Raw genomic sequence first — 9,023 nt, forward strand, 5'->3', positions numbered from 1 at the left:
TTTTTTCTAACCTTTTTATCTCTTGAAGTAAACTCGATGTCCTCTTTGCCTTCTTCATTTGATTCTTTTTATGATATTTCACTTTGCTTATCAAATCCCAAACAGCCTTAACATCATTATTCATAAGGTGGGTATTCAATAGTGCCAATTGAGTCAACAGATTATGAATGCTCCAGCTGGATATATTACATTTATGTTTATGGAAAACATCATTAATTGTGGTCTTGACTCGATGTCGAAGTTGGACGCTGTTTACATGCTTCTTAGTGTTTCGTAATGTTAATCTATATAGTCTTATAACATAAGTTCGATGTGATAGATGAGTAGAGAAGTTACTAACCATACTAGCATTATAACTTCCTCTTAATTTTTCCTGTCTTATTAATACCCATTTGTCCTTCCTTCTTCATTCTTTCAATAATTAATGATTTCTGTTAAGAAATATTTTTCATGGGAAAGCCAAATAGTGACAGTGACATATAATAAAGTTTCAATAAGAAATGCTTTAAAAATTAAAAAAACATCTAAGCGTGTGAAGCCATTATTATTGTATTGACATTGTTATTCTCTATATAGTCTATAAATAAAAATATATAGCTTTTTACCATCAGTTTACTCTAGTTAAGCATTTCCAATTTGCTCAATCAACTCTTCAATATCCGAATCGTCTTCTAACCCTGATGATACTTCCACCAACTTATAAGTACCACATTCACTTCTGATCATTTCTAATGCTCCAGCATATAACATTTTCCATTCTTGTGACACCACAGTAACTGGTTTCCAATATATCAAAACCAACGGAGTTTGTTTAATACCATCTTTGGTAGTTAAAGGGTAAGCTAGTAATAAGAACCTAGGAGAATTATCAGGCATTATCTCTGCCAATTCAGATAAATCAGTCATCTCATCTAATTCTTCTTGCTCATCATCATCAATGACAATCTCGTATGATGGTTTCGGTTGAATCTTAATGGAAAGTCCCTTAACGGTTTCTATTCTCCCCGTACTGATACGAAATTGTTGGATTTGCTTCTTTGTTTCTGTAGATAAATGATATAATGCGGTAGAAGATGACATTGTTCAATTGGTTCTTAAGGTGTGCGTTAATGGGTTGCTTTTCGTTTCTTTCAGCTGTTTACGCAGAAGAAAAGCTGCAATAGAATTAACTTGAAAATCCATGTTATATGTATGGTAAACACGAATGTCGCGTTATTAAAACAGCAACGGAAGACAGTAAGAACATGCTATTGGAAATACTAACATTCAAAGAATAAAAAAACTATCAACGCTACTGAGATACTTACACTTCTTTACATGATGTAAATTTGACGATCATTTAAGTATTTTTTTTTGTTAATTGTAATTACGTATTCGTTATCGCTATATCTATGTACGATTTGAGATTGTATGTAGTGTATTTTAGTTTCCTCCTTACTTCTATAAAATAAAGTATTTATCATCTTTACAATCTTCAGGAGTTTTCTCGATAACATCTTCAATATCCCATCTTTGACATTTACCATCGGGACTTTGCTTGCCAGAACTTAATTTCAAATTCAATTTTTCTCCAACTTCATTAACATGACGTAGTAAATAGTCTATATCTTCTTTGGTTAAAGAAGCTGACATACAGAATCTAACTCTAGATTCAATCAATGGAGTAGCAGGATAAGCAACAATAACTACGGCAATTTTCCTTTGCAACATCATTCTTGAGAAAGCAGGCATCTTCGATGGACAGTATAATAACATTGGAATAACAGGGGAATCAGCAGTACCATAAACAATGAATCCTAATCTTTGTAATCCCAAACGTAAATAACGAGAATTGAAAGCAATACGTTGTAATCTTTCTTCACCTTCACCTGGATTACGTTTACCGATAATAGTTTCCAAAGAAGAAATGATTTGAGCTAACACTGGAGCTGGAGATGGTTCACCATAACTTGCAGTATTTATATCCAATCTTAATCTATCAATAATCCATTTATCACAAGCAATATAACCACCAGCTGCACCGAATGACTTGGTGAAAGTACCCATTAGGATATCAATTTCATTTGGATCGATATCGAAAAGTTCACAAACACCGCGACCTGTTGGACCCATAGCACCAATTGAATGAGCTTCATCAACGTATAAATAACATTTATATTTCTTCTTCAATTCAACCAATTTGGGTAAATTACATAAAGTACCTTCCATGGAATACAAACCTTCCACACAAATGATAATCTTCTTCCATGGACGATTAGTCTTTGGTTGACCAAGTACAATTTGTTCTCTAATTAATTTCTCCAAACCTTCCATATCACCATGTTTGAAAGTTCTCACAGCAGCACCAGATAATCTGACACCGGTTCTAATGGAAGTATGATTCAATTCATCTGAAATGACAAGACATTTAGAATCCATAAATGCATTAAAGAAATTAGCATTAGTACTGTACCCCATTGAGAAAATCATTGAATCTTCTTTACCAATGTATTTTGCCATTAATTTTTCAGCTCTTACTTGTAAATCCGTAGTACCGATTTGAGTTCTTGGACCCCCAGATGGGATCCCATATTGATCGATACTTTCCAAAGCAGCGTCAGTACATTGACCTTCACTTTGAGCGAATCCAAGATAATTATAAGAAGATAAATTCAAACACATGGAAGTGGTACCTGGATAGGTGAAATATTCATTCAAATTATGAGATATTCTATCAATACAACGAATAAATCTACCGGGGACACCTGTGGTTGGTCTTGAGAAACAATCATCGATTCTCATTTTCAATCTTCTTATGTAAAAACTTTCAAAATTGGAATACCATGGAGCTAACCCATCATGTTCTAAGATATCTAAATGTTTATTTTTCTGGAAAGTGACACCTAAGAAATCGTGAATGTGACCAAGGATAATTAGGATTAGATAATTTAAATATGTCAATAATGAAATATAATATGGGGGTGTATCGATGGTTGGTTTATTTAGTGGGACACCATGGAGTGTTTTCACTTTATGAAGATATTTTTTGCTTGTTAATTTACCAATTTCATTTTCTCTTTTGACTTCAATTGGGATATCTTCTGGTTCACAGAGTGGAACACGAGTGTAATTAGCAGGCGTACTCATCTTGGTACGTCACCAGGCTTGTGTTTATGTATTTTTGCTTGGGTTCCTTAACAAATTGGTTACTCGTTCTTTATTTAATATTGTCCGAGGCGTGTAGGTAGAGTTGGAAGAAACAACACGTTGTCGACCGATATTCAGTGCAGCACTTGAAGAAACAGGTTATGGATGGGAAGTATTATTGATCCAGACGAACAACCTATATACCAGACCTCGTTCTATAATACCAAATGATGATATAGCTACAATATAAGGGCTCATTCATCACCAATTTCATTTAATGCAATTAGGAGAGCAGAGGTGAAAAGTTGACATTTTGAAGACAAACAAACCAAAACTTCCAACTTTTGGAAAATTGCGCGTATCGCGTGTTTACAGCCAGACACCGCATTACAACACCAAGCGGACGACATAACAAAAAGGTTTAAGTCAATCTGTCTGTCATCGTTTGCGATAGAATATGGTCATAAGAGCATTTATTTATATCTTCGTTTGTTTATTTGTTTGTTTGTTTGTTTGTTTGTTTGTTAGTTATATAGTTCTATGTTTTTTTACACATGTTACCTTTACAGCATTGTTTTTCAATTGTTGTCAATATCACCAATCGTATATTCTCCAGGTTTAATCAATCTTAAATAATGGTCACATTTAGGTGTCTCTTCTTCGACATGTGCAACAACGAAGACAGTTCCAGGCCAATGTTCTAAAAATTCTTGACATTGAATCATGGGCTCTATTTCCATGGCAGAAAAAGCTTCATCTAGAATTAATACTTCTGGCATCTTGATTAAACCTCTAATAAATAATATCAACTTTTGTTCACTGACACTCAATTCTTTAAACGATTTATTGATGATTGATGTTAACCCAAAATAACTAATATACATATCCACCAATTTCTTTTGATTCTCATTTAATTTTGACCACATTGGTAAGAAATTGTTTGGGCCTTCATGAAATCCCGTAGAGATACATTCAAGAACATTCAATTTATCTCCCACATTCTTTAATAAAATAGCATGTAATTCAGGAGATGACATTCCAATCTTTTTATTTATATCAAAATAATTGGCATTCCCACTTCTCCTTTCAATCCCATTTTCAACAACTTTAGAGTTCCATGATTGTGGATGTTCAGCAGTAATTAATGATAACAATGTTGACTTACCACTTCCATTATCACCTCTAATATGCCATTTACTTCCAGGTTGAACTTCCCAATGTAAACTTTGTAAAACAGGTTCACCTTTATACGAGACATTCAGACCCTTTAATTCTAATGTATGAGGCATCTTAATGACTTCATGTTTAGATTTACCATACAATGGATGCATCGCTACTAAGTCATTTACCGTGTAAGAGTTTTCTTCATTCAATATTTGCTTCTTAAGTATCTCTTGTTCTTGTTTCCTAATCTGATCAATTTTATTTTGTACTTCCTTAATAGGACCTTGGAAAAGAATCCCCAATTGCTCATCAACACAACAAAGATGAGTAGCCCATGATGGTAAAGGATCTTGGTACCTCAATCCAATTACCACGGGACATCCACGAACACTGGAAGTATGTTCAACAGTTGGAGCATTATAATTACTTAGAAGTTTTGAAATAATACTAGTTGCCTTAGGATCCAATCCTAAAAATGGATCATCGACTAACAACAAATCAGGTTCCTTCAATAAACTATTAGCTAATCTTGCCCTTCTCATTTGTCCATTACTTAACCCCATAGCCCATCTATCTTGCAGTTCCACCAAATTTAACTCCTTAATTAATTTCTCATATAATTTCATATTAATTTTCCTATTTGAAGTAGAAACTTTATAATTAACGAATTGTGATCCAATGGAATCACCAAGAATGAATTGTTTACAAGTTTGATCATATTCGTCTTTATAAAATTCATAACGAGCACTTAAATGAGCCGTAGGGATAGCACCCTTGAATTGAACAGTTTCAATTTTAGGATCATGCGTGAGACCATATTTTAATGATAATGGAGTTTCACTTAGATATTTACTGCTTAATATGTTCATCATTTTCACTTTACCGGGCCCCCAAAGGATCCATTTTTCATTGGGATTGATTTGGAAATTCTTGATTGGATTTTGAAAGATTGGTTTGGCTGTTTTCACAAGGGATTCCTTAAATATACCGTTTGTTATTCGAACAATATATGGTGCAGTCATATTCGTTCAGTATTCTTATATGAATTATAGATATGTGCGTAAATCTTGCCCTCGAACAATTTCTGTTAATTTAACGATAGCCAGAAAGGATACGATTGAAATTTTCAAAGCTGCTTCTTTTCAATTAAGTATAGTTAATATGTTTGAAGAACGAGTCATCGTGACCCTTTAGATACCAAATTAAAACCTTATTCATCAAAATTAGTGCTGAAAATGAGTCTTATTCTATTCTACTTATTTTGACGGAAATTAAAAAAAAAATAGGAATTATCTCCTGTCCTTATCGCCGCATATCTCCTGTTCTCATCACAGACTAATATGAGAGTATAATATAACGATACCCAATTTAGTCAATAGATATGTCAGATAAATGTTTCTCAAATACACTATTGTACTTATTTGGAGGTATCAAGACCTTATTCCCCACTTCGATGAGTAGTTTACATCTACATCTCATAGTATATCCGCCCTTTATAAGGTAGTTGAGGTTAGGTGTTTCCAGTAGTAGGCGCATATAGTGTTTTACATTTTTACAACAACTTACTACTACTTCGAATTTATAGCAGTGACCAATTGTTCCTATATGCTGTTTCTTAGTCCGTGAATACGTAACCACTTGTGACAGCCTTTGGAACGGTGTTACCTTAAGAGCATCGTCACATCAATATACAACTGTGAAACGTACATTCATTAGTATATGTTTTATCACGTGTATATGTACCACATAGCACATTGTTGATACCCTTCCCGAATATCGATTTTATATCAACTTGCCTTGTTGCAGTAACATACCTGTAGTGGAAGGGCATAGTTTGTATTTCTATTTCAATTTCTACAGTACAGTACAGTAGTACGAGTAAATAAATATCGAAAATTGTTAAGCGCCTGTGTTTGAACTTTAAAGAAGAACAAAACAACGTTGAAAAGTTTCAATTAGTACTTTCTATAGAGGACACCTAGATAAGACAAGAGAGATAGCAAGAAGTTATTGTATATTCCAATAACAGCACGAACATTCTCAGTATATCTCGTCTCAATTATGCTATTTTTCTCCTTTTTCAAAACATTAGTGGACCAAGAAGTGGTCGTCCAAGTATGTTATTTCAAGAACGCTTTAATGTATTCTCTATTAAATTCCTGCCATTCTTACTAACACTAATTTTCCTATTGTCTATTCATTACGATGTTGATGACTACTACTATTTTTATGATCAGTTAAAAAATGATATAGAATTGAAAGGTACTCTACAATCTGTTGATCAATTCCTAAATTTAAAATTAGATAACATTTCATGCACAGACACAAAGAAATATCCTCATTTAGGTTCAGTAAGGAATATTTTCATTAGAGGTTCCACAGTAAGATATGTTTATCTAAATAAAAATATTGTCGATACCAATTTATTACAAGATGCTACTAGAAGAGAAGCCATGAGTGAGAGAAAATGAAATGAAAAAAAAATATAACAAAACGAAACGAGAGAATTAACTAACAATTTAATGAACAAGTCTCAATATACAATTAAAAACACAACTAATATATCTATAAGGGTGAAAATGGAATAGTTGTACAGAATACTATATTATCTATAAAAAAAATGTAAAATATATACTATTCAATGTAATAACGTACAAAAAAAGAAAAAAAAAAGACAAAAAAAAGAGAGATGATATTCATATGTATTATGCATGCTATGTAAGTGGTGTTAATAAACGTTTTTGACATTTTGCTCTTGTATGGCCTATTTCATGACAAAATGAGCAAGCTATTTTATTCTTCTTCTTTTTTTTCTTTTTGTCAGTCTTGTTGGAGGAAGTTTGATTGCTACTGATTTCTTTGCCCAGTAGGGGTCCCGACGATGAACTTGCAGGTGAGCTCTGCTTCTCTATGCTTCCAACTTCAATTTCTTTGTTGGTATAATCACCAAGATTTTTATTATTCTCAATAATTGGGATTAATGCGTATTTCTTATGGTCATCCTTTTCAATAACCTCAATACCATTCCTTAATATTTTATCCAATTCAGTCTCATTAAGTTGAAACTCTCCTTGATTTCCCAGGGGATTATCATTAATATTTTTCGATAGATTTAGAAGAAGACTAATCAAAGTATTCAATTCTTTTAATTTATATTCATATTCCAGTCGTAATTGTGTACCATCATTTTGTTTTGCTAAGATTAATTTAGCTAATTTATCCATCACTTGTGAAATTTTTTCAATATCATGTTCTGTATTCCTTGTCGTACTCATCTCGTCCCAATATTCTTCTCACTCAATATTATGCCGTCATAACTGGAGAATGAATAAAACGTTATGTACAGTTCATGTTTTTTATCTACTCATTCTTATTCTATCATCTTTTCATCTTAACATCGATCTACGTACGTACTTTAATTTTGCAGATTACTCTATACGTAGTAAGCGTGAATGTTATGGCATCGCAGAAAATATGCAAAAAAAGAAAAAAAGGTTTCGATCAATGTTAGTGGGTAGCGCTGTTAATTAATGTTTCCTGTACATATAAGCATTGTAAATGATCTAGAGGATAATATTGTAAGCACTGATATGCGGGAATAAAATAGATTCTTGTCGATATAAACATAAACATACCCATTTTTTAAGAAAGAGGTTAGGCGTACGTACGTAGTTCAAATTAGTTTATGATACGAATCTTATATGATGTATTGTAAAAAAAAAGAAGAGTAATAATTACATATTCATATATGAACCTCTAGTATAGTATGTATATGTATCTTTTTATTTACCAGTACTACCAAATCCACCTTCACCTCTTAAACTTTCTTCCAAAGAGTCCACGATGACCAATTCAGCGTTATCTACGATTTTCTCCAAGATCAATTGAGCCACTCTATCACCAATCTCGACGTTGAAATCTTTTTTGGAATGATTGAAAAGAACTATTTTAACTTCACCTGTATAATCTCTATCCACTACTCCTGCACCGGTTTGAATACCATGTTTTACCGCTAGACCAGATCTTGGAGCAATTCTTCCATATGTACCTAGTGGGACAGTGAATGAAATATCTGTAGAGACTAGGCCTTGACCTTCAGCTGGGATAATTGTAGGTTGAGATGCGTAAATGTCATAACCTGCTGCCGTGATGGATCCTTTAGTTGGGGCTTTTGCAGTGGTGGAACGGAGTTGAACTTTCAATTGTGATTGAGAAGATGTGGTCATGATTGATTTGGATTCCTGTGTTATTTTTTTCTTTCTTGTGGTCTGGTGATGCTGTGGTAGTGACACACGTATATATATATATATATATATATATATGTAGACATACAATACAATACAATACAATACAATAATAATTCAAGAACCAGCGAATCTCTCGAAGATGGAGTGGAGTGGAGTGGAGTGGAGGGCCGTTTATTTTTTTTTTATTTTTCCTAGACGGAGACAGAGACGGAGACGGCGCGGCGCGGACACCCAGACATCCAGAGCACCCAGGACACACAGGGTAACAGACAACTGAACGGAGGCAAATTGTCCGGACAGTGCGAATGTATATATCTATATATATATCTATATCTATATATGTATGTATGTGTGTGTGTGTGGATGAACAGATGGATGGTCTCTAATGGCAGACTAACACAATAACGATATAACATAACAACAACATTCAAACTGCATCTTTGTGTCTGTCTATACGTACAATCCCTACGCAACGCTACGCTACGC

General features: G+C 33.5%; 7 protein-coding genes across 7 annotated transcripts in view; 1 reads left to right on the forward strand and 6 right to left on the reverse strand.

Annotated features, from left to right (window-relative positions):
* The window catches only part of RRG1 (Rrg1p), a gene marked incomplete at both ends in the record, with an annotated part of 1,305 nt that extends 962 nt beyond the window's left edge, over nucleotides 1-343 (reverse strand). Inside the window, one exon of the mRNA XM_003667724.1 lies at nucleotides 1-343. This exon is cut by the window's left edge and continues 962 nt beyond it. Within this exon, the coding sequence (XP_003667772.1) occupies nucleotides 1-343 (343 nt within the window).
* A 278-nt stretch (nucleotides 344-621) lies between these two features.
* Nucleotides 622-1,080, reverse strand: AIM7 (Aim7p; the record flags this gene model as incomplete). The annotated part of the gene is made up of 1 exon (XM_003667725.1): nucleotides 622-1,080. One exon carries the CDS (start codon nucleotides 1,078-1,080, stop codon nucleotides 622-624), a length of 459 nt encoding a protein of 152 aa, XP_003667773.1.
* A 360-nt stretch (nucleotides 1,081-1,440) lies between these two features.
* On the reverse strand, nucleotides 1,441-3,126 carry LCB2 (serine C-palmitoyltransferase LCB2; the record flags this gene model as incomplete). Its single annotated transcript, XM_003667726.1, has 1 exon — nucleotides 1,441-3,126. The coding sequence occupies one exon, from the start codon at nucleotides 3,124-3,126 to the stop codon at nucleotides 1,441-1,443; it is 1,686 nt and encodes a 561-aa protein (XP_003667774.1).
* A 578-nt stretch (nucleotides 3,127-3,704) lies between these two features.
* On the reverse strand, nucleotides 3,705-5,312 carry NDAI0A03750 (uncharacterized protein; the record flags this gene model as incomplete). Its single annotated transcript, XM_003667727.1, has 1 exon — nucleotides 3,705-5,312. The coding sequence occupies one exon, from the start codon at nucleotides 5,310-5,312 to the stop codon at nucleotides 3,705-3,707; it is 1,608 nt and encodes a 535-aa protein (XP_003667775.1).
* A 1,039-nt stretch (nucleotides 5,313-6,351) lies between these two features.
* Nucleotides 6,352-6,761, forward strand: LSM2 (Sm-like protein LSM2; the record flags this gene model as incomplete). The annotated part of the gene is made up of 2 exons (XM_003667728.1): nucleotides 6,352-6,405; nucleotides 6,528-6,761. The coding sequence occupies 2 exons, from the start codon at nucleotides 6,352-6,354 to the stop codon at nucleotides 6,759-6,761; spliced, it is 288 nt and encodes a 95-aa protein (XP_003667776.1).
* A 243-nt stretch (nucleotides 6,762-7,004) lies between these two features.
* NDAI0A03770 (uncharacterized protein) lies at nucleotides 7,005-7,565 on the reverse strand (the record flags this gene model as incomplete). The annotated part of the gene is made up of 1 exon (XM_003667729.1): nucleotides 7,005-7,565. The coding sequence occupies one exon, from the start codon at nucleotides 7,563-7,565 to the stop codon at nucleotides 7,005-7,007; it is 561 nt and encodes a 186-aa protein (XP_003667777.1).
* A 507-nt stretch (nucleotides 7,566-8,072) lies between these two features.
* On the reverse strand, nucleotides 8,073-8,516 carry DUT1 (bifunctional dITP/dUTP diphosphatase; the record flags this gene model as incomplete). Its single annotated transcript, XM_003667730.1, has 1 exon — nucleotides 8,073-8,516. The coding sequence occupies one exon, from the start codon at nucleotides 8,514-8,516 to the stop codon at nucleotides 8,073-8,075; it is 444 nt and encodes a 147-aa protein (XP_003667778.1).
* Nucleotides 8,517-9,023: the final 507 nt, after the last annotated feature.

Source organism: Naumovozyma dairenensis, chromosome 1, assembly GCF_000227115.2.
Source record: "Naumovozyma dairenensis CBS 421 chromosome 1, complete genome".
Lineage (NCBI taxonomy): Eukaryota > Fungi > Ascomycota > Saccharomycetes > Saccharomycetales > Saccharomycetaceae > Naumovozyma > Naumovozyma dairenensis.